This window comes from Pongo pygmaeus, chromosome 9 (genome assembly GCF_028885625.2).
Source record: "Pongo pygmaeus isolate AG05252 chromosome 9, NHGRI_mPonPyg2-v2.0_pri, whole genome shotgun sequence".
Taxonomy (NCBI): domain Eukaryota; kingdom Metazoa; phylum Chordata; class Mammalia; order Primates; family Hominidae; genus Pongo; species Pongo pygmaeus.
Genome location: NC_072382.2, coordinates 32168838 through 32193943, shown reverse-complemented (window position 1 = coordinate 32193943; position 25106 = coordinate 32168838). Strand labels below are relative to the sequence as shown.

General features: G+C 42.5%; 1 protein-coding gene and 2 long non-coding RNA genes across 27 annotated transcripts in view; 2 read left to right on the top strand and 1 right to left on the bottom strand.

Annotated features, from left to right (window-relative positions):
• LOC129008123 (uncharacterized) overlaps positions 1-7455 on the top strand; it is a 35964-nt gene extending 28509 nt beyond the window's left edge. For both annotated transcript variants that reach the window (XR_008492474.2, XR_008492475.2), the window contains exons 2-3: positions 5589-5720; positions 7302-7455. This is a non-coding gene — a long non-coding RNA (uncharacterized LOC129008123). The remainder of the gene's footprint in view (positions 1-5588; positions 5721-7301) is intronic.
• Positions 7456-18184: 10729 nt separating this feature from the next.
• On the bottom strand, positions 18185-24638 carry LOC129007152 (uncharacterized). The gene is made up of 3 exons (XR_010127561.1): positions 24298-24638; positions 23255-23519; positions 18185-22187 (listed from the first exon to the last, which is right to left on the bottom strand). It is a non-coding gene; the product is annotated as an uncharacterized LOC129007152 (long non-coding RNA).
• The window catches only part of CD44 (CD44 molecule (IN blood group)), a 92661-nt gene continuing 91776 nt past the window's right edge, over positions 24222-25106 (top strand). For 18 of the 24 annotated variants that reach the window (XM_054438268.2, XM_063671001.1, XM_063671000.1 and 15 more), the window contains exon 1: positions 24691-24929. In XM_054438268.2, the coding sequence (XP_054294243.1) occupies positions 24863-24929 (67 nt within the window). In that variant the 5' untranslated portion in view covers positions 24691-24862. Of the gene's footprint in view, positions 24930-25106 lie in introns of all 24 variants that reach the window. The other 6 variants (XM_054438267.2, XM_063670996.1, XM_054438258.2 and 3 more) reach the window with 3 other exon arrangements.

Genomic DNA, 25106 nt, shown 5'->3' with positions numbered 1-25106 from the left:
TTTTGTGTCTCTATTTCCTTCAGTTCTGCTCTGATTTTAGTTATTTCTTGCCTTCTGCTAGCTTTTGAATGTGTTTGCTCTTGCTTTTCTAGTTCTTTTAATTGTGATGTTAGGGTGTCAATTTTGGATCTTTCCTGCTTTCTCTTGTGGGCATTTAGTGCTATAAGTTTCCCTCTACGCACTGCTTTGAATGTGTCCCAGAGATTCTGGTACATTGTGTCTTTGTTCTCGTTGGTTTCAAAGAACATCTTTATTTCTGCCTTCATTTTGTTATGTACCCAGTAGTCATTCAGGAGTGGGTTGTTCAGTTTCCATGTAGTTGAGCGGTTTTGAGTGAGTTTCGTAATCCTGAGTTCTAGTTTGATTGCACTGTGGTATGACAGTTTGTTATAATTTCTGATCTTTTACATTTGCTGAGGAGAAAATCTAGAAGAAATGGGTAAATTCCTGGACACATACAGCCTCCCAAGACTAAACCAGGAAGAAGCTGAATCTCTCAATAGACCAATAACAGGCTCTGAAATTGTGGCAATAGTCAATAGCTTACCAACCAAAAAGAGTCCAGGACCAGATGGATTCACAGCCGAATTCTACCAGAGGTACAAGGAGGAACTGGTACCATTCCTTCTGAAACTATTCCAATCAATAGAAAAAGAGGGAATCCTCCCTAACTCATTTTATGAGGCCAGCATCATCCTGATACCAAAGCCGGGCAGAGACACAACCAAAAAAGAGAATTTTAGACCAATATCCTTGATGAACATTGATGCAAAAATCCTCAATAAAATATTGGCAAACCGAATCCAGCAGCACATCAAAAAGCTTATCCACCATGATCAAGTGGGCTTCATCCCTGGGATGCAAGGCTGGTTCAATATACACAAATCAATAAATGTAATCCAGCATATAAACAGAACCAAAGACAAAAACCACATGATTATCTCAATAGATGCAGAAAAGGCCTTTGACAAAATTCAACAACCATTCATGCTAAAAACCCTCAATAAATCAGGTATTGATGGGATGTATCTCAAAATAATAAGAGCTATCTATGACAAACCCACAGCCAATATCATACTGAATGGGCAAAAACTGGAAGCATTCCCTTTGAAAACTGGCACAAGACAGGGATGCCCTCTCTCATCACTCCTATTCAACATAGTGTTGGAAGTTCTGGCCAGGGCAATTAGGCAGGAGAAGGAAATAAAGGGTATTCAATTAGGAAAAGAGGAAGTCAAATTGTCCCTGTTTGCAGATGACATGATTGTATATCTAAAACCCCATCGTCTCAGCCCAAAATCTCCTTAAGTTGATAAGCAACTTCAGCAAAGTCTCAGGATACAAAATCAATGTACAAAAATCACAAGCATTCTTATACACCAATAACAGACAAACAGAGAGTCAAATCATGAGTGAAATCCCATTCACAATTGCTTCAAAGAGAATAAAATATCTAGGAATCCAGATTACAAGGGACGTGAAGGACCTCTTCAGGGAGAACTGCAAACCACTGCTCAATGAAATAAAAGAGGATACAAACAAATGGAAGAACATTCCATGCTCATGGGTAGGAAGAATCAATATCATGAAAATGGCCATACTGCCCAAGGTAATTTACAGATTCAATGCCATCCCCATCAAGCTACCAATGAGTTTCTTCACAGAATTGGAAAAAACTACTTTAAAGTTCATATGGAACCAAAAAAGAGCCCGCATCGCCAAGTCAATCCTAAGCCAAAAGAACAAAGCTGGAGGCATCACGCTACCTGACTTCAAACTATACTACAAGGCTACAGTAACCAAAACAGCATGGTACTGGTACCAAAACAGAGATATAGATCAATGGAACAGAACAGAGCCCTCAGAAATAATACCACACATCTACAACCATCTGATATTTGACAAACCTGAGAAAAACAAGCAATGAGGAAAGGATTCCCTGTTTAATAAATGGTGCTGGGAAAACTGGCTAGCCATATGTAGAAAGCTGAAACTGGATCCCTTCCTTATACCTTATACAAAAATTAATTCAAGGTGGATTAGAGACTTAAATGTTAGACCTAAAACCATAAAAACCCTAGAAGAAAACCTAGGCAATACCGTTCAGGACATAGGCATGGGCAAGGACTTCATGTCTAAAACACCAAAAGCAATGGCAACAAAAGCCAAAATTGACAAGTGGGATCTAATTAAACTAAAGAGCTTCTGCACAGCGAAAGAAACTACCCTCAGAGTGAACAGGCAACCTACAGAATGGGAGAAAATTTTCTCAACCTACTCATCTGACAAAGGGCTAATATCCAGAATCTACAATGAACGCAAGCAAATTTACAAGAAAAAAACAAACAACCCCATCAAAAAGTGGGCAAAGGACATGAACAGACACTTCTCAAAAGAAGACATTTATGCAGCCAAAAAACACAGGAAAAAATGCTCACCATCACTGGCCATCAGAGAAATGCAAATCAAAACCACGAGATACCATCTCACACCAGTTAGAATGGCAATCATTAAAAAGTCAGGAAACAACAGGTGCTGGAGAGGATGTGGAGAAATAGGAACATTTTTACACTGTTGGTGGAACTGTAAACTAGTTTAACCATTGTGGAAGTCAGTGTGGCGATTCCTCAGGGATCTAGAACTAGAAATACCATTTGACCCAGCCATCCCATTACTGGGTATATACCCAAAGGACTATAAATCATGCTGCTATAAAGACACATGCACACGTATGTTTATTGCAGCACTATTCACAATAACAAAGACTTGGAACCAACCCAAATGTCCAACAATGATAGACTGGATTAAGAAAATGTGGCACATATACACTATGGAATACTATGCAGCCATAAAAAATGATGAGTTCATGTCCTTTGTAGGGACATGGATGAAATTGGAAATCATCATTCTCAGTAAACTATCACAAGAACAAAAAGCCAAACACCGCATGTTCTCACTCATAGGTGAGAATTGAACAATGAGAACACATGGACACAGGAAGGGGAACATCACACTCTGGGGACTGTTGTGGGGTGGGGGGAGGGGGGAGGGATAGCTTTAGGAGATACACCTAATGCTAAATGACGAGTTAATGGGTGCAGCACACCAGCATGGCACATGTATACATATGTAACTAACCTGCACATGGTGCACATGTACCCTAAAACTTAAAGAATAATAATAATAAAATAAAATAAAATAAAATAAAATAAACAAATTTCAAAGAACTAAAAAAGAAAATAAATAAATAAATAAAACCTCTCTGGAGTAGCCAGCACCCTACGCTATGGTTCCCAGGGCTTCACAGATCACTGGGTTCTCCCCACCTTCCTGTTCCCTGCCTCTGGGAAAGGGAAGCAGCCATCCTGTGCCAGCACTGAGCTCACAACTCCACTGCTTCTTGGTCATGGTATTAACAGCTGGAACCTGCAGCAGCCAATAGCTACTGGTCACTCTCTGAAATGCAAACCAGGTGACTGGGCAGAGAGTGACATCTCAGGCAGTGCCAGGGCCAGTGCCTGGGGGGCTGGGCAGGTGGTAGAACTGGGGCTTCTGGGAGCTGCAAAGGGCCTAGGAAAAGGGCCTTGGGTGGGCAGGCTTTTCTCACCTCTGTTTTCCCTTCCTCCTGTGATCCAGGAATAGCAGCTGGCTTTTCTTAATCTGATGTGAAGAGTCCTGCCAAGAAACTTGGAGGATGAGGCAGCTGCTGTGTGAAGGTTTTGAGGGATCGGAGCATCGTGAAGTATAAACAGCAGAATCTTTTTTTCTGGCACTTGGGCTGTTTGTCTTCTATACTCTTTTATAGAAGTTACAACAACAGCAACAACAATAATAGCAATACAGCTACCATGTAATAAGTTTTGCCATCTTCTAGGCAATGAGCCCAATGCTTTACTTGCTTCATCTTATTTGAGATGAGCTGTTTGCTGGTATTATCTCTATTTTACAGCTGGGGAAATAAAATTTCCAAGAGGTTAAGCTATTTGCCTAAGGCTCCCTAGCAATGAGTTGCTAGGCTACGATTTGGACTCAGAACATCTGTTCTTAAGCTTGGCCTCTTACCCACCTGGCCTTTCCACCTCCTCAAAGCTTCATGCTTCAGTTGGGCAGGAACCTCCCACTGTAGTTTCAGTTTTTCCTTATATGCAGAGATTCCCAGAGGCTTAGAAATTCTATCAGTTCCAGGCATCTATGTGCTAGGTCCCATACTCATCAACAGTGTACCCAAAATGTGTAAGCTTTGGTCTTCAAGTGCTGGAAGTTTAATATTTCATTGATGAGATGAGTGATACAGATCCTGAGTTTCTAGGGGGCATTTATATTTTTCGTGGCATCATGGAGTGTGTGTTTTGAGCCATGCCTTCTGCAATGTGAATCCCACATCTGCCACTTACCTGTGACTCTGGGCAAGTCTCTTATCCTCTCTGTGCCTCAGAATCCTCCTCTCTTAAACAGGGGGAATGCTGTATACTTTATAGAGATGACTCTTAAGGATTAAAAAGAAGGTATATAAAGTACTGTCACTTAGTAGGTGCTTCATGAATGTTAGCTCTTGTTATAAAGACTGAAAGAATGGTACCCTGAGTCAGATGCCTGAGTTTTATTCTAACTTAACTACTCAGCAGATGTGTGACTTTGGATAACTCACTTCTATCACTCCATGCCTCAGTTAATAAGATTGTCGTAAGGAGTAAATGTGTATCTTCTATGTGTATAAGTATACAAATGCACACACATATCTCAGAGCAACACATGTTTACTAAGTAACTATTATGTCCCTGGCACATACCAACTATTCTGGTTTTTATTTTTCATTATTATTCCTCTACTACAAGCACAATTTTATATTGATTACCATGACTACTAGTCATGCATCTGATTTATGGATTCGAAACCACCTCACTCACTCCTCTAGATGACCATATTTGTATTCATGGCATTGCACATTTAAGTCATCAAAATTTGTAACTTTGGAATTATTTATAATTTTCCTTTCCTCTTCCACAATCACCCTGTCAGTACTGTCTGGGACTGTTTCTTCCATTAAAACCGTCCTTTCCATTCCCACTGGCATCATATACCTCATCAGTCATTTAGAGTTGGTGTGAGTGAGTGTTGCAGCTTCTTCCCTGGGAGCCACTTTTGATGAGAAGAAGCCAGGAAGGGAGGAGCTCATGGTTCTTCCACATCCACTCTCCTATGGTTGGTCATTTCCCATCAAGATAGCCAAAGAATTATTCTTTGAACTCAATTCTGTTTACTTCTCTCCTGAAAAACAATCAATGCCCCCCCACCCATGCCTTTTATTTTTCACACAGATTCTTGAGTCTGGGTTTCAAGGCTTTCCACAGTCTGGCCCAAGCTTTTTACAGGAATCACCATGGATGATGCTTGACCTTGCATTTTGCTCATGCAGTTTGTTTGTACCATTCAAGGCAGGTCTCTAGTCAGTGATGGGTTCAGGAATGGGCAATCCTAAGCTACTTCATGTCAATGGGATCTGAGGAGAAGTTTGCTTGGGGCTTCTGAGAAAGATAAACTATTTTTTTTCCCTCTCTGCTTTTCAATGCAAACACCTTTTGCCCCAGGTGCAGCTGACAGCCTGCTTGCAACCACAAGGATGGCCACCATGAAGTCAAAGGAGAACTGAGAGAAGAACCAAGAAACAGACCAGGAACCCTGACCGAACTGCTCTGAAAAGCCCCTGCTTCTGGACTCCAGTGTGTAAAATACATTTCCCTATTGCCTAAGTCTTGACATACTTCTGTTACTTGCAGCTCAAAGAATCCCAGTGGATACACTCATCTTTCCAGCTTTATCTCCAGCCATACAGGATAACTTGCTTCTCTTGAAACTTCCCCTCACAGTCCTACCTTGGTGCCTTCTCTCATTCTTGTCTTCACCTGGAATGCTCTCCCCAAACTATATTGTTAAGGTCTTATACACTCTTCAAAGTCCAGATTCAAAGGCACCAACTCATCCTCATTCAGAAGGACTCTCTGCCCTCCTGAGTCTCCAAGATGCTTTGTGTACACCTGATGGCACCAAAACATCCACTCTACAGCACGCTCATCTGCCTCCTTCACGGGATGGCATATTCCAGGGAGGCTTCTTCTCTTTAAAATTTTGAATCCCCTAGTCTGGAACAAAGTGTGCTTAGGAGATATTTGTTGCATTAAGATGTGGAATTCAATACAAATGATAACCAAATGTCAAATGATGGTAACAAAAACAATCAGTGTTAAGTAAGGCAGAAAGGGATTGGATCTCTCTGGGCTGGAGCAGTGAAGAAATGATACTTATGTCTTGAGGGTGGGAACTGTGGCTCATGTCTTGTAATCCCAGCACTTGGAGAGGGTGAGGTCGAAGGATTGCTTGAGCCCAGGAGTTTGACACCAGGCTAGGCAACACAGCAAGACCCTGCCTCTACAAAAAATTAAAAAATTAGCTAGGTATGGTAGCATGCAACTGTAGTCCCAGCTACTCAGGAGACTGAGGTAGGAGAGTTGCTTGGGGCCAGAAGTGTTAGGCTGTACTCCAGCCTGGGTAACAGAGTGAGACTGCATCAAAAAGAAAAAAAAAAAAAAAAGAAGAAGAAGAAGAAGGAGAAAGAAAAGAAGTAAAGAAGAAGTAAGTGCTACTTGTGTCTTGGGATTTGCCCCAACTAATAGGTAGAATTTGGATATGTTGGCTTGGGGGGAATTCCTCCATGGAGAGGACTAAGCTGATGCAGGGATCTGTTTCTCATTCCTCTACTCATTGTAGTATGTTTGAGGGTTTCTTTGTAATTGTTGGGAAATGTGGTCTCTGTAATAAAATTCTGGTGGGTGGAAGAGGAGAAAAGTTGGTTTCGTCCAAGTGGAAATGAGTTCTTCGTTTTTTCTATGATTATAAAATGAATAAAACACAAGTGGCAGTTGGGGATGGGCTGGGAGCATCTCAAGATGGTTTTTATAAGCCCAACAAACTAAAGCTGTGAGACAGAGGGGATGTTGCACTCATCACCATGTTCCTCCAGGTATCTAGACATTCCCTCTGTTTCAGGGGCTTAAGTGTTCAGGCTGTTATAAAGAGGGTTGTCCATCCATATAAGGTACTATGGTGGACACATTATGTGTTCTTATTATCTCATTTTCTTCATGATCACATGAGAAGACTACAAGTGCTGCCATGTGACTGGGTCTTGCCAGTGGAATACAGGTGGTAATAATGTACGACTGCACTTCCAAGCCCAGCCCCTAAAATGGCCCATGCAATCTTTCATGATCTGTCTCTCTCTCATTGTCTGGTTGAATCTACAGGTTCCAGTGGAAGACTCTGAGGAGGACTTAGGCAAGGCAAACCCACCAGATGAAGGAAGGCTGAATCCCAGAGTCTCACTGCTCTAGAGAGCTGCTTGACCAAGAACACCTGCATTGAACCTCGTGTGAGAAAGAAATAAAGTTCTACTACTACATTAACACCTAAAATGTTGAGTCTGTTTGTTAGCTAGCCTACCCTGATTAATATGGATGTCCAAGAGATGGCTTAGCAAAATCTGAGGGCATGGGTAAATGGTAGTCCTATCAAGATGATCAGCACATGACAGGTAGGAGGCTTTTACCTGATGATCTTGAGAAGGAGAGGTAATACAGACCCTCAGTACTGGAAAGATTCAGTGTTTGCTCCACTGGCAAGGGATGATTTGCTTTAAACTTCCTAATGTTGGCTGCAAATGGCACCTGCTGGGCAGAGGCTGGGCAGTCTCTGGACACTGATTCCAGTGCTGTTCATGGGGTCCTGCCCGCTCCTATTATTTGACAGCCCTTCTTTTAAGCCCCGTGGATTTCCTCTTTGGTAATGCTCCTCTGATTTTCCTCCTTCCTCTAACTTTAATTTTGAGAGACATTGCCAAACCACTATCCACAAAAGAAAGCACATTTAAAGTGCCGTTATCTGTTTGTGGGGTGGATATGAATGCCTATTTCCCAACTTACTATCCAGGACTGCATGCATGTTATCAAACTTTTAAATTTTTATTTCATTACAAAGTAATTATTGTGGTAAAAACATGACACAAAATTTACCATCTTAAGCGTTTTAAGCATACAGTTCAGTAGTGTTAGGTGTGTTCACATTGTTGTACAACCAATCTCCAGAAGTTTTTCATCTTGCAAAACTTCAACTCTAAGTCCATTAAACAACAATGCCTCATTTCCTCCTCCCCCAGCCCCTGGCAACCACCATTCTACTTTCTGTTCCAATTAATTTGACTACTCTAGATACCTCATATAAACAGAATCATGCAGTATTTGTCTTTTTGGATTGACTTATTTCCTTTAACATAATGTCCTCAAAATCCATCCATGTTGCAGCATGTGTCAGAATTTCCTTCCTTTTTAAGGCTAATATTCCATTATGAGTGTGAGTATATATTCTATTTACAACACAAATTTTGTTTATCCATTCATCCATTGATGGGCACTTCCAACCTCTTGGCTGTTGTGAATAGTGCTGTTATGAACATGGGTATACAAATATCTTTTTGAGATTCTGTTTTTGATCCTTTGGGAGATAAATATACTCAGAAATGGAATTTTTAAATCATGTGGTAGTTCTATTTTTAATTTTTTGAGAACCTCCATACTGTTTTCCATAGTGACTATACCATTTCATATTCCCACCAGCAATGCACAGGGTTCCAATTTCCCCACATCCTCGCCAACACTTATTACTTTCTGCTTTGTTTCGGGGTTTTCTTGACAGCAGACACCCTAATGGTTGTGAGATGGTATCTCATTATGGTTTTAATCATTTTTTCATGTTCACCTAATATGCTTTAAATTTGAATTCACATTTTTTGTTATATATAGAGGTCAGAAGAACCCATCCTAGTGATGAGATGCTTCTGGTTTCCAGTCTTATAAGAACTACTCCAACTTTGCAAACAACAACTAGTGTCTGGAGTGAGTTATCCCTTGGCAGTGGTAGATAAACTCATCTTCTTCAGATGCAAGGTTTACACAGCACTTTGTACTTTATACACATTATCTCACTTGATCATCACAGCAGCCTTGCAAGGTGCAGAAGGCAGATGAGGAAATTGAGGTTCAGAGATGAGAAAAGAGAGGAAGAAGGAGACCGGCTCTTTAAAATCATAACCACAGAAGCAAATGCCTAGTGATGCACAACAGATATTGCTTTCTGCCTGTCCAACATCTGTTCTCCCCTTTTCCTTTCGTCAGGACCCCAGTTTTGTTAGGGTATCCACCCTATGTATTCATAACTCCCATAATGGTAGTTCTATCTACTTGCTTAGAGATTGGTTTACCAGTGGTCAGTACAGTGTGAAAGGGATTTTAGGAAAGATTTTTTCATTTGAAAAAACTTTAAAAAGAGGTGGAATGGTCTCCCTTCTTCTGGAAGATGTGGTTCCCGGATGGGATGCCAGGAATTGCAGCATCTTTCTTAGGACCACAAGGGGAACCAGTCTTAGGATGGAGCCAGGGGCATATGACAGAACAGAGTAATAGAAAGCACCTGGGTCCAATATCACAGAGTTGTCAATAATAACACACTATTTTTTTCTTACTTCTTGTGGTGTGAAATAATACATTTCTTTCCTGATTGAGCCAATTTGAATTGAGATTTTTTAGGGGGTTTTGGCAGCTGAAATAATCCTATTAAATGGTGGATGAAATTATAAAGTGACAAGAAAGTGGTGTGAAAACATGATTCAAGCACGTAAATGTCACATCCCTGCATCCCCATGTTGGGTAGTAGGTCAACACCATTCCGGAGGTGTTACGAGGAAAGCCAGGAGAGAGAGAAAGAGAGAGTGCGTCTAACCATGGCTGTTAGAAACCGCCAAAGGTGTGTCTAACCATGGCTGTTAGAAACCGCCAAAGGTCCAAATGGTGAGAATGAACCTGTTGTCATCATATCTAGCAGGTCAGCATGAGATCAAATATTGGGTCCCAAAAGAAACCTGTTGTACACTGGCCTGATATTCTCATGTTGAGGAACTTCAGCTGCAAACCTCTCTGACCATCCTTTGCTCCCTTCTCCCCGCAAAAGGAGGAGGAAATTCTCTTTGTTGATGGTGAGTTTGGAGATAAACTGGACATTTTCCACCTGGCACCTCCCTTTCCCTCTCAGATATGCCACCTGCAGCGAGGGTCCATTCCGGGCTGCTATCCACTCTGTGGCAAGTGAGGAAAGCTAGAAATTTTACGAGGTGTGCTGCAAGTTCATTTCAGGGGACAGGATTAGGGAATCCCTTGAGGCTACATATTTAAGCTGTATTCTTTTCTTCAGCTTTTCCTGGTCATGAAACTCAGATTCCAATCTCCATCTATCTGATTCCTATATAATTCCTTCCATATCTCTTCCTGAGTTCAGAACCAAATATTTTTCTTATTTGGTTCTGAACTCAGGAAGGAATGTGGAAGGCATTATTCATTGGACCCCTAGAGTCTAACTCAAACCAAGAAATTAGAATTGGTAAGTTTTAATAAAACTAAAAATAGAGGTATGAATACTGGTGTGAGGATAAAACCTCACATCCCATCTACTAGTATACTGCTTTTATGTAGTCTGTTGCTCCGATGTAACTATTTTTTCTGCAGGATGTGAGGGATATTTTCATATTCCTGGTGAGAGCTGGGATGTGGTTTCCAAAATTTAAAAAAACTGGGATTCTACAAAGGCCTTTAAAAAGCCTTAAAAGGGATGATATAAGAACTGAGTTCAGAATAGAGTTTCTGAGCTAGGATGGACGGGATGAGTGAGTGGCGTAAGTGGCTCTAAAATCATTTGACCTGTTGGATTATTGCAAATCAGGCTGCGTTTGGCTCTAGGAAACATTCTGGGTTTCAGCCACTGGTGTTGAGCCAGCTGAAGGTAAAATAATAGAAATATAGTGTAAGTAGTAGTATTAGTACCAACTAAAGCATGCTGGATATGTGCTATTTTATTTTATTATCTTATTAAGTCCTCACTATGACCCTGTGAATTAAGTATTGTATTAGCCTTGTTTTACATTTGAGAAAATTGAGGCTTAGAACGATTAAATAGTTTGTCTAAGTTCACACAGCTAGAAGTGCCAAACCTGAGTTTTAACCTGGCCACTATGACTCCACTCTAGATACTAACTCCATATTGGAATCAAACTGTTTATAACCATTCCCATTTCCGATCAGTTTTCTGAAGGAATAATGCCACAGAAGCAAAAAGCTACATGTGTAAAATTTTCCATTAGAATGTTTTATATCACTGTGATCCAAGGAAGTGACTTGAATGCACACCAGCATGGAACTATATTAATAAATTATGCTACATCTAATCAATAGAATGCTAGACGTAATTTTAAAATAATAATTCCAGAATTTACATTAAAAAATGAGCATTATATTCTACTATAAAGACACATGCACATGTATATTTATTGCAGCACTATTTACAATAGCAAAGACATGGAACCAACCCAAATGCCCATTAATGATAGACTGGATAAAGAAAATGGGGTACATATACACCGTGGAATATTATGAAGCCATAAAAAGGAATGAGATCACGTCCTTCGCAGGGACATGGATGAAGCTGAAAGCCATCATCCTCAGCAAACTAATACAAGAACAGAAAACCAAACACCACATGTTCTCACTCATAAGTGGGAGCTGAACAATGAGAACACCTGGACACAGAGAGGGGAACAACACCCATCGAGGCCTATTGGGGGCTGGGGGGTGAGGGGAGGAGGAGCATCGGGACAAATATCTAAGGCATGTGGGGCTTAAAATTATATGACAGGTTGATAGGTGCAGCAAACCACCATGGCACATGTGTACCTACATAACTAACTTGCACTTTCTCTACATGTATCCCGGAACTTAAAGTAAAATTTAAAAATAAAGTTTTGAATTTGTCCAGTAAATAATAAATAAGTATAAAGCTGAAAAAAAGTGAGCACTATAGAATGTAAGGCTAAAGAAACAAAGCTGAGGAGAAAATGGCATGTATACCCAGATGGCAACAGTATAAAAAAAAGCAGGCCCACCTGTGATCCAACACTGAAAGGAAATATGCACAAATAAAAATAACAACGTTTAATAATAAGTGGGATCTAGGTGAATATTTTTCTTTTTGCTAAAGCTGTTTGCAACATTGCAGAGGGCCTATTTTGTCAAGAAAAGCAGAACATATCCATAGGGGGTACTGCAGGCAGAATCACATGTATGTGTGTACACTGGCTAGTTCATTGGTGGGGAGCAGGGTCACTGGACACACTTGCAGAGAGCTTTGTCCCTGCTGAAATGTGGCTCAGCCTCATCTAACCTGCAGATATTAGCCTGACCTTCAAGAAGGCTGCAGCCAGGTTAGATTCTTCTTCTCTCCTGAGTCTCTTTAAACTTTCAGCAGACACTGAAGTCATAAGTGCAGTTTCCTATAATCAGCCCACAGAAAAGGAAAACTCTGTGTCTGTCTCCAGACAGCTTGTATCCTGAGGTATTCAGGAGCCTGCCCAAGATGCTGGTGACACCACTGAGACGTGAGAGAGAAGCACATGGGGCAGGACAGGGCAGAGGGAAAGACAATACAGCAAAAACTGTTCTAGAGGAAATAAGATGTAAATGAGTAAAGGGCAGGAAGAGAGAAACAAATGCTAAGGGGTTGGATGGTAAGTGACTTTCTCAGAGGGTTAAGATGGAAAAAGGTAGTATGATTGATTAGTCGGTTTCCTCCATCTACAGAGGCCCTCATTGCAATTCAATGAACAGGGCTTTGGCGTGAGACCAGGTTCCATCGGCCTCCTGGCTGTGTGAGTGTGGGCAAATGGCTTAACCTCTCTGATCCTCAGATTCTTTAAGTGGCAATAGCCATTCCTCCAGCCCAGCAGTAAGTGAGATGTTCTGAGAAAGTCCTTCTCCCGGCGCCTCTCTGATGATATAAGCGGCACTTCAATTTTCTCTACTTCTCTCCCCTTGGAGATGGGGCTTTCTGAAACCATCCACGGTATAGGCACAGACCCAGGCTCTGCCCCAGACAGCAAAGCATTTCCTGTGCCCTCCAAGTCCATCCCATGGGACAGCTCCCTGCCATTCTCCCTTCCTCTCCAACTGGGGACCAGAGAAGCCTGCCACTGCTTACCAGAGGGAAGGGAGAGGTGACCTGAGAGCTGCCCCCTGAACATCTGCTCTGCTCTGCAAGTGAGTTTCCAGATTGCGTGTGATGAGAACGGAAACAAAAACTGCAATTACTTTTGCACCAACCTAATATAAAAGGTCTGAATCAGGCCACTAGGAGCTGACACTCTGTGGGTGGGGGAAGAAAAAGGGACAAACCCAGGCTGAGGAGGTGGCAGGCAGCAGCAAGACGAAGGTGGGGAAGAAAGAGTGTAATTAAACCAAAAAACTCCCCAAAACAGTCATATATGTGACTGGTGAGAGGGGAACCAGGGCAAGAGATAGGAATGAAGGGAAAATAAGGAGAGGATGCAAAATGAGAAAGTGAGGAGGACAGGGAAAAAAAGAAGGGGAGAAAAAGTGGGAGAAAAACAGAAATTAAAAGAAGACAAAAAGGATGGGGAGGTTGAGAAAGGTTAAAAATATCTGGGAAATTGGTAGAATCATCATCATTCCTCTGCATCCTGGAGAAAGGCAGGAGGCACCTGTTGAATGCAATGATTTGGGGAGCAGGCACTGTTCACTGGATGAGGGGCGGCTTCTCCACTGGGCGAAGCAATGGAAAAGTTGTTGTTGGTTGGTTTGTCTGTGGAGACATGACTCCCCCATGCTGGATGTCCCCTGACCCACAACACTAGGTGAGAATGGAGGAAGTTTTCCATCCATGAACAAGGGCAAGCAATGACTTGGACAGTACCAGCAACCACCATTGGTATAGCTCCATCTGGACTGGGACAGAGGACATTGGTTACTTCTGAGAAAGTCAGACTTAGGCATAACTGGGGCTAAAGCCAGCTGGGTGTTTCTGGGTTTTCCCTTGTTTTTTTCTGAGTGCTCAGGGCCTCACCCACATCTACGACCCTGGGTCAAACATCCTGGGGAGGAAAGATCATCTAAACTCATTGACCCAAAGGCAAAGGGTCTGATCAGACTTTAAACGCTCAGATGGTAGACTTTGGGGCATCAGCTGGCTGGCAGATGAGGGGCCAGAAGGACCTTCTCTGAAGGACACCATAGGGTGCCTTGCCTCCTGCTTTCTCATCTTTGTCAGCGTCATTCAGAGTCCCCTGTTGGGACCACTCACTATGCTTGTGCTGTGGGCTGGATGTAAGATTGGGCCAGATCCCCAGCCCCCATTCCCACAGGACTAGTGTGAACATGAGAGGCTTCCTTTTCACTTCTAATGCAGACAGATCGAGTCCACCTAGCTTGTGTTGAAAACTGTCCTCAGGAGAAGGGTGTTTCCATAGAGGTGATCTCAGAGCCACTCAATGTGTGTTTGTGTGTGTGTGTGTGTGTGTGTGTGTGTGTGTATGATGTTTACTGAATCTTAATGTTTTTAGAATAATATTGCTCGATTCAAAAGTAATATACATGTTTTTATAATACATGTACAAAACCACTAGTAGAAAGAGTTTAAAATTTCCAATAATGTAATAATAGTATTGTGGTTAGATAAGGGTTTAAAAGCCCTTATCTTTTAGAGATACATACTGAATATTTACAGATAAGTGTATATGATGTTTGGAATTTGTTTCAAAATAATCCAGCAGTTGGGGAGGAGGTAGGAGGTACAGGCAGATAACATGGGCTATGAGTGGATAATTGTAGAAGCTGGGTAATGGCTGTGTGGAAATTCATTATAATTTTCTCTTTACCTGTGTGTATTTATGATTGAAATTTTCCATAATTAAAGGTTGTTTTTGGCTGGATGCAGTTGCTCATGCCTGTAATCCCAGCACTTCGGGATGCCGAGGCGGGCGGATCTCCTGAGGTTGGGAGTTTGAGACCAGCCTGACCAAAATGGAGAAACCCCATTTCTACTAAAAATACAAAAAATTAGCCAGGCATGGTGTTGCATGTCTGTAATCTCAGCTACTCGGGAGGCTGAGGCAGGAAAATCACTTGAACCCAGGAGGTGGAGGTTGTGGTGAGCCGAGATCACGCCATTGCACTCCAGCCTGGGCAACAAGAGCGAAACTCCAACTCAAAAAGAAAAAAAAAAAGGGGTGTTTTTTTTTCTTTTTTTTTTTTTAATAATTTTACTTTCCTTTTGTGCCATATGTATCTTTCCATTAAACTTTCACTTATTTGAGAACAAAATCACCAATGGTCCCACCTCACGTCAGTCCTTTTCCTATTCACAGATAAACATAGAGATGTTGAAAACAAGACCTTATTGATTTGGTCAGTTTTAATGTTTTGCACAGTCTATTTCAGAGTACAATGAACAGGAGCTCTTCGAAGGTGGAGGCATGCTCAGTGAGTGAGGCTCACCCAGGTGTCTCTGTTTTTATCATTGTTTGTGGTGTGACAGGTGCAGTGGACCTAGGAAATAAGTGAAGAAATGAGTACAGACCAAGTCATCAACATGCACAACCCCCCATTAGAAGACGAAACAGTGGAAAAGACTCAGAGGAGGAGCAAGGGATGGAGAGAGAAGTGTAGCAAAGACAACAGCTTCCTGAACTCCACGTTCTTCTCTTTCCTCTGGACTCACAACCGGACCACATAACCTTTCTAGCTTTCCTTGCAGTTAGGTGAGGCAATGCGACTGGGTTCTGGCCAATGGAATATGGGTGGAAGTGAGGGTCCCACTATCAGGTCTAGCCCATAAAAACCTCACAAACAATTCTCCTCCATACTCTTTTTCCTTCCACCAACTGAATGGAAATGACCTCAGTGAACTCGGAAGTCATGTATTGAAAATTGCAGAGTTTGGCCAGGCACCGTGGCTCATGCCTGTAATTGCAGCACTTTGGGAGGCCGAGGCAGGTGGATCACGAGGTCAGGAGATCAAGACCATCCTGGCTAACACGGTGAAACCCCGTCTCTACTAAAAACACAAAAAATTAGCCCGGCGTAGTGGCGGGCACCTGTAGTCCCAGCTACACGGGAGGCTGAGGCAGGAGAATGGCATGAACCTGGGAGGCTGAGGCAGGAGAATGGCATGAGCCCGGGAGGCAGAGCTTGCAGTGAGCCGAGATTGCACCACTGCACTCCAGCCTGGGCGACAGAGCCAGACTCAGACTCCGTCTCAAAAAAAAAAAAAAAAGAAGAAAATTGGAGAGTCTATCAGCCTGAATCGTTTATCCCTCTTCACCATCCTATCTAACCAGAAACCCTTACAAGCATTAGGTAACCACAGGATAAATGTGTATGTGTTTAAGCCATTTTACCTCGTAGCTGAAATTGGACCAAAAACACAGAAAGATAAATTCATCTGAAAGGCAGAATGAAAGATAGGCTTTTTCCCTGCTGCAGCAATTGTGTTACGAGACAGAGGTAGCACAAGATCAGTGAGCAACTGCATGGAAGACAGTTGTTTTAGAGAGTTTCCTGAACCCACAGCCAACTTAGCATGGCAAGAAGTCACCTGGGTGATTGTGTGAAACCAATGAGACTTTGCTTATGTTGTTACCGCAGCACAACTCAGAGTACTTTGACAAATACAATTTAATCTTCCATCATGATCATAGATGTCAAATATTAATCATCAGTGTTACCACTGCCTCATGCTACAGACATGATGTATGTTATTAATCCATCAATGGACTTTTATCCATTGAACTGTAAAGCCTCAGAATCTTTCTCATCACAGTGAACTACGCAGTCATTATTAATTGATTGGAGGTGAAAATTAGGGGAAACCCACTAAAGTCATTCCATTCCACTCGGCATAAAATCCAAACTTCTTACTGGGGCCTGTAAGGGTGCACGAGAGCTGGCCTTACCTTCCTCTTCAATCTCATTTCCTACTACTTGCTTTCTCATTCACTCTGCGCCATCCACATTAACCTTTTTGGTTCCTCAAACACACTAAGAATACTCCAATCTCAAAGCCTTTACATTTGCTATGCACTTTTTTTTTTTCGTGTAAATTTGCCTGAAATGTTACCTCTTCACCCAGACCTTCCTAGTCTACCTTATTAAAATTGCCTGCACCCTCCACCCACTTCCTCAATGATAATAAAATACCAGTCTGTCTTTTTGTGCTGTTGCATTCTTGGAATTTAGAGTAGTGCCTGGAATATAGAGGTGCATACAAAATAGTTCTTAAACTAATGAAGGCAACTGATCTGCCAACTCTGATCTAGATCATAGTCTCTGAAGAGAGAGGGCAGGTCCTACTCATCTGTGGCTTGTCCTCTGTGGTGAATCCATGTAGTGTATACAGAAGGTGTCCATTAAATTCCCATTGGATGATTAAAAGACTTTTATTTTCCATTGCTTCATCATGGAGTCACATCTGTGTCTTTTTGCCTTCTTTCACCTTCATATACTCTCTCAAGACGTCTTTTCCTTTCTCTCTCCCTAGCCCACCCTCCCCACATCCTCTCCCATTAAAGTTCAGTTCAACAAGTCTCTTTCTCACCCATGCCATGCCTTCTACAGCAGCATTCTTCTGTGGCTGGGAAACAGTAGCCAGCAATAAAATGTGTTTTGGCCTGGCCTCACATCCATGTTCTGTACCTATTCCTTTTCTACAGGATTTGATGATAAGCCCAGTCAGGACTTGGCAGGAGCCTTATGCCTGTACATTAGAGCCCAGAATTTCTACCCTTTGGGTGTTTTAAAGAGAAGCAGCTGTTACCATCTGCCAGATGAAAGGCTTTGCCCTTTGAAAATAGACTGTGAGGCATGTTCAGGCAGACAGGAGCTCTCTGGAGAAGATCTGGGAGGATGGGACTCAGAAGACCTGCCACTCATTTGGATTGCCATGCAACTGTAGGCAAAGTATCAGAGATGTCTAGTTTCTATCACAATGAAGGAGAGAGAACCGTATTCTTTGGGTAGAATGGGATGATGTGGGGAGGGACTATAGGTGAGGCCAACTGGTGAAAAGAGCACAGACCTCAGAATCAGAAGACCTGAGATTTAGGGTCAAAGTCCTGAATTCAAGACCCAACGGTAGGAGCATCCACAATCCACTTGAGCTGCTGTTTACTCTTTTGTAAAATGGTGTGATGCTCTCCTATATTCATCAAGTCTTTTTGGTTGCAATGGAAACCAGCTTATGCTAATGTAAAGAGAATAAAAGGAATTTATTGGAAGGATCTGACTGCATTCTTGCCATTGGCTTCTGTAAGGCACAAGTGTGTCAAGAATGGACTAGAACAAGAAACCCGAAAAGTGTTAGAACTCTAGAAGTATTTCCTGCGTTTCTGTGAGCTTCTGCTTTATTCTTATTTCCCCTGCTTCTCTGTCCTCATGGAGGTGTATTGCTGCCCCACAGCTTCCAAGTTTGTGTCTTAAACCTTCAGCCATGCTCTAATCCCAAATGTCAGGAACAAAGACTCTGATTGATCGGGATTGCTTTAGGTGTCTACTACGGGGTCGAATCACTCCTGGGCATGGGAAGTAGGGGTCACATAGTACAACTGTGGCTGCCAGAAGCTGCTTTTCACAATCTGGATGAAATATTCAGAGAAGGAACTATAACTTGTGGGTTGGGCCACAAATCCAAAAAGGGTCTTGTGAGTATTATCGTCACTGAATAAACTCTCAGGTGCTGTAAAGAGAAAACGGTGTTATTTCTAGTCAGAATATACAACCATCTCACAATGATACTATAAGGAATCAAGGCATAGTCCTGTGCAAATCTAAAATTGTCCATCGAATAGCCAAGGTCCGAGTCTACACATTTAAAGTTGTCTTATTCTAGGATTCTAATTTTTCAGAGGGCTGTGAGAGTCAACATTCTCCATCTTCTACCTTAGCAATACTCTTTTCACCTCCCCCACTCCAATAAAAGCTTCCAAAGGAAATCTTCCTTCTTAAAAGAAACTGATTTCCATGATTCAGAATAAAATTTAGTAAAGACTAATGAATTAGGACTCCATTAATTTAGCATTTTTGCTACATCAAGAATCAGAAAGGGATTAAACTTTTCTATCCCCATATCTCTTAAAGCCAGGAAAGATTTGCTAAGTGAAATAAAAATGTGACTTTGGACAAGTTTTGTAACCTTTCTAAGACTTTGTTTCCTTATCTGTAAAATAGAAATTAACTTTTCATAGGATTGTTGTGACAATTAAAAGACATTAGGCTTGACATGTAGAAAGTACTGGCTATTAGCTATGATGTTGAAGATAATGTTGGTTGTAGTGATGGTAGTAATAACTCTAGTGGTGATGGTGGATAATGGTAGTGGTGGTGGTGATGATGGTGGCGATGATAGTGGCAGTGGTGATGGTGGAGGTTGTGTTAGTCTTCAAGGTAGTCGTGGTGGTTGTGGTAGTGGTGATGATGGCAATAGTGGCTGTGAAGGAGTGGTGATGATTAATTATGACAGAATCAAGAATGTATAAATTGTTCTCAGCACATAGTAGTCACATAGTGAATGAGTGCAGAGAACAAGCAATTTTTAGATAATTACAAGGCTCTTAGTTACCATTTACATACCAACCATGGATATGTCCAAAACAAATCATGCTTAAATGTTCACCAAAACAGATTCCTAAAGCCTTCCAATAGATGTTTAACCACTTTGTATGAAGTGGAGAGAAGAGGAATAAATATGAATTTTAGTTACTACATGAACATAAAATACATATAATTAAAAATAATTACATTCCCTTAAATAATAGTGCATAAAATATAGACTGTTCCACTCGTCTTCCTTCCAGTTAGCTTGCTACATAAAGCCACATACCATTAATTCAAATTTCATCCTCAAAAATTCACATTTCTAAATTTATTATCATCCAAGTCTAGGATTGTCCTATCTGCATACTATTTTAACCTCCAAAGGTCTGTGTAAAACCCATTTTGTGGCTAACATGGATCTATCTAAAAAATCCAGATGCATCTGTCCCCTTGGCAGTTCCAGGGTGCAGCAGCCACACCAATTTCTTTATTTGCCATAATTTGAAAGCCTTATTAATCCTAAAGGCTCAGCTCTATAATCACACTTGGTTAGCTTGAGACTAATCCTTAGAGGTCATTTATTTTTCATGAAGATTGCTTCCCAGTTACTGGTTTATTTAGACTTTACTAATAATGATTTCACAAGAGCTTTTTTCACCACTGCTCATTTATATGTGTAGAATTCACACTGTGAATATGAACTAAGGATGAATTTTTTTAAGAGTTAAGGTTTAACTGCAATGTCACTTTTTCTTTACTGTGCCAGATCATTCCTTTTCTGGGAAGCAGTCTCGTGAAATAATTAAATATTGTCCCTTTAAAAGAGTCTGTGACCTGCTGCATTTGTAATCCTTGAATTCCATGATTCAGCCCAAGATCTCCCAGCTTTGCATTTCACACTCCTGCTCACATTTGGTTTAGATTTGGCTTTTCTTTGCTCGAGAGGAACAGGATTTATTACTACCAGTCAGAAGCCATCAGGCCCCAATATTTCAGCAAAGAATCCTAGTCTGCCAGAGTGAGTAATGCTCTGGCTGCACTCAAGTCTCCCTGAACCAGTCACCCCAAATAGGATGTCACTGCTTGCATTTATTTAGAAACTGTCAAGTTGTCTATGTGTTTCCACCCACCAGTTCATGTGATTCCTGAAACACCCCTATGCGCTTTGATGGGAGGGAAAAAAATAACAGTCCCTCATACATTTATGTAATGCTTATTCATGGAGCACAGTGTATATGTTAGGGACTGAGAGCTGAATATGTGCTGGTGCCCCAGAAGGACATGTCCCTGTTCTCAGGTAGCTTAGAGGTCATTGAGTCCCACCATGAGGCAGGCACACCAGGAAATGGTCTTGATGTCTTCTTTCACTGACTACTCATAATAAACTATGGGAAAGGTCTGATTACCCTTGTTTTGTGGCTGGGATTACTGAAACTCCCAGAGGTTAAGTCGTCCTCTGATAAGGGGGAAAGCCAATGCTCAGACCTGGGCTTTCTCGCTCCAAGGCTGCTGATTGAATTCTGGATTCTTTCCAAATAGTGTGATCTCATGTCAACTCAAATCAATTTAAGTTTCCTTTCCAGTTTCTCACATCCCATGGTTTGGCTTAGAAAGAAAGGTGGTGCAACACACAATAGAGATCAAGCATCTAAGAGTTTGGGAAGGGTTTGTGTGACCAGTGGTGTGGGCAGAGTGTGTTTGGAATGGAAAGTGGATGAGAGGGGAGCTCAAAGAGGTGATCCAGGAATTCCCAAAGGTGGACCTTGACTCAGTAAGTCACCAGGTCTGTTATTTGAAATGAGTCATTTGTGGTATGGGGGCAAATGACCTCAGTCCCTCACCAAACTATCGGGAAGCAGGCAAACAAAATAATCCCCGCTTCTGGGGAGAATAATCCTAATTACAGCCCCTAGAATTTGCATGCCCTTCTACAGTTTGCAAAGCACTTTCATACCTGTATTTTCCCTGGTGGAATTGTTTACTGCACTAATGGAGAAGGGACTAGGACTTGATATGGCCTAGTTTGTTGGTTTTTTATATATTTTTTAAGAATAATCATCTGTCAAAATGTAATTTCATGCAATAGTCTGGTATATAAAACTGATGCAGGTGGAACTTCTGTGGTTGGGATGGGGCCTGGGGAGGGAGAGGCACAGCTTACTCTTCAGCTTTTACTCTGACCCCTAGGTCTGCTTCTGAGGGGTCTCTAAGGAACCTCCAGGTTCCATGAAACACAGTAAGACAGTCATTGTTCCTAGTGACTCCCCACGTCACTTCACTTTCCTGCTCCAAGAAAAGGAAGCTGAAATCCCTGGAGGTTGCATGAGATGAACAAAGCTGCTCCTTGTCCTGTATTCTTGTGCATGGAACCTACCGGGGCTGGTTTCCTCACATGAGTAGGGACTGAAGCCTTATCTGGGAGCCAGTTTGCCCCCAGTTGTTTCAAGAAATAAAGTGTCCTCTTGGTCACAGACAGCAGCAGTAACAACTTTTTCCTGTGGACTGGCAGCATTTTCCAAGCACCTGCTCTTCAGGTGGGAGTTCTGGGGCACTGTCTTCATTCCAGACGGGCAGCCCTTTGAGTCATGGCATGCCAGCTTCTGAGTGGCTGAGGACTAGATCCAGACAAGGATTTTTCAGTCCCAAACACTCTTCCTGAAAACGCAAGAGGAGTAGTCGTTAGTCAAACAGGATCTCCACAACTGAAAAATTTATACTGGACTAGACAATGGTAGTGGTTGCACAATATTGTTAAAGTACTACACGCCACTGATATAAACACTTTTAAATGGGTGAAATGGTAAATTTTATGTTATGCATATTTTAACATAACGATGATAATAATTTTAACTAAATACATTGCCTCCTTATTTCCTACAGGGTCAAGTTCAAACTCCCTGGCATAGCTTACACCTTGTAGTCCCCATACCTGTAACCTCAGGTCTGCTATCTTCCCCCAGCCCCTTCATCTGATCTATGTTCAGATCAGCTCTCATTGCTCTCCATTCTCTGGACAAGCCATGTTCTTTCACTTTTCTATGCTCAAACACAATTTTGCTTTTAGTAATGATAGCAAACACTTATTTAAAGTGCTTACTGCATGCATATACAGACATAAATCTAGTGCTTAATTCATGCAGAGCTTTTGAGTCATTTAATCCTCACCAATTCTATGAAGTAATAGAATTGTAATAGTAATGATAGATACTATTATTAAGCCCATTTTATACTTGAGCAAATTGAGCTAATTGCCTTAGTCAAGGTCACACAACTAAGAAGCAGCCAAAATAGGGTTTGGATCTAGGTGTTCTGGCTCCTGAATCCATGCTGTTCGTCACTACACAGTACTGCCTGTGGATGACTTGTCCCTGTAGTTTCATCTGAAGAATTCCTCCTCCTCCTCCTTTGAGGCCTGCCTCAAATATCACATCCCCTGTGAAGACTGCCTGGTGTTCTCCAGGAGAGAGTGTGACTCCCTTCTCTAGGAATGGTAGCACCCTGAACACACACATTTTGCAGCATATTTCACCTTGCATGGTAATGGCCTGCTTGTGAGTTTGATTCCCTACCAGAGGGTGAGGGCCCTGAAGACAGCGCCAGGTCTTATTTACCTTGATACCCCACAACACTCATTACATGTTTGATGAATGAATGCATAGGTGGATGGTTGGGTGCATTTCTCTCAACTTTTCAATTTCTTGAAATAAATAACAAAATCTTACCTGCCCTCAGAAGTTCTGGCATGGTTCCTTCAGTCTTGCAACAGCCACTGATAATCACTTTCATTTTCTGTGTAACTCACCAGGCAAGAAGTCCATGCAGATTTACTTTTAGTAGTTCACATGAAAAATAAATACTGCATTTGATTTCCAAACATTAAACCATAGTATATTATAGATAGATATAGAGTTATCATTCAAAGTATGATATTTCAATCTCAAAAGGCTTCCCCTGAAGAACATTACAATCTCTTCCTCTCTTTAAGATCTGCTGGGTAGAAAAGATGGGAGAAAATGAATTAATGTTTACACAGAAAGGAGGATAATGGGGGCAAAAAATAATAGATGAATGTATGGGTGGATGAGAGAATGGATAACATGATAGGTGGATATGTTGATCATGGACAGATGGGAAACGAGTGGATATATCAATAAACAGATATGTGGGTGGATGGGTGGAGAAGAGGATGGTGGATGGTTGTGGTTTTATGAAGAGATGTGAAAAAGGAAGTGTGGAATGATGGATGAGAAGTTGTATGGGAAGATGAATAGAAGAATAGGTGGTTGGATGTATGAATAAATTAAAAGGTGTATGGTTGGATGAATGAATGAGTGGGATGATAGATGGACCTAAGTGGTTAGTGGATGGACAGGAGGATGGATGGATGTGAGAGCCCCAGAAGGACATAAGGAAAGATGGGTGGATAGATGGATGGGCGGAAGGATATTTAGGAGGATGAATGAGCATGTGTGTGGAGAGAGGTGCCCACCCCCACTAGCTTGAACACATGGGTTAGCCGATCCACATGCCAGCCCTATGACCGGCCATCAGTAGCTTTCCCTGAACTGTTCTGCCAAGAAGCAAAAACTCATTCAAGCCATGTGGACTTGTTTTTGAGGGGGAAAAGAATGAGCCCTCCCTCTTTGCACTTGGAATATTCACCAACTCCCCACCCCTCACTCCCTACTGTGGGCACGGAGGCACTGCGCCACCCAGGGCAAGACCTCGCCCTGTCTCCAGCTCCTGTCCCACGATATCCAACTACCTGTGAAACCCAGAGATCTTTCTCCAGCCGGATTCAAAGAGAAATTTAGCAGGAAAGGAGAGGCCAAAGGCTGAACCCAATGATGCAAGGTTTTATGGTTCGGTCATCCTCTGTCCTGACGCCGCGGGGCCAGCGGGAGAAAGCCCGTGCGTCTCGGGGCGCAGGGGCAGTGGGGCTGGGAGGCACAAGCACCCCCGCGACACTCCAGGTTCCCCGACTCACGTCCCTCGCAGCCCCGATTATTTACAACCTCAGCAGAGCACGGGGTGGGGGCAGAGGGGCCCGCCCAGGAGGGCTGCTACTTCTTTAAACCTCTGCCGGCTGCTTAGTCACAGCCCCCCTCGCTTGGGTGTGTCCTTCGCTCGCTCCCTCCCTCCGTCTTAGGTCATTGTTTCAACCTCAATAAAAACTGCAGCCAACTTCCGAGGCAGCCTCATTGCCCAGCGGACCCCAGCCTCTGCCAGGTTCGGTCCGCCATCCTCGTCCCGTCCTCCGCCGGCCTCTGCCCGGCGCCCAGTGATCCTCCATCTCTTTTCCCTGGCGCCCTCGGTTCGCTCCGGACACCATGGACAAGTTTTGGTGGCACGCAGCCTGGGGACTTTGCCTCGTGCCGCTGAGCCTGGCGCAGATCGGTGAGTGCCCGCCGCAGCCTGGGCAGCAAGATGGGTGCGGGGTGCTCAGTGCGGACCCGGCGGCAGCCCCTCCGGCTGAGTCGGCCCTGGGGGACTGGGGTCAAGTGAGCTGTCTGCGAAGTGCACTGGGCTCCGGAAAGCAGGGCAGGGTTTTGCGCTAAACCGTTGGAGAATTTG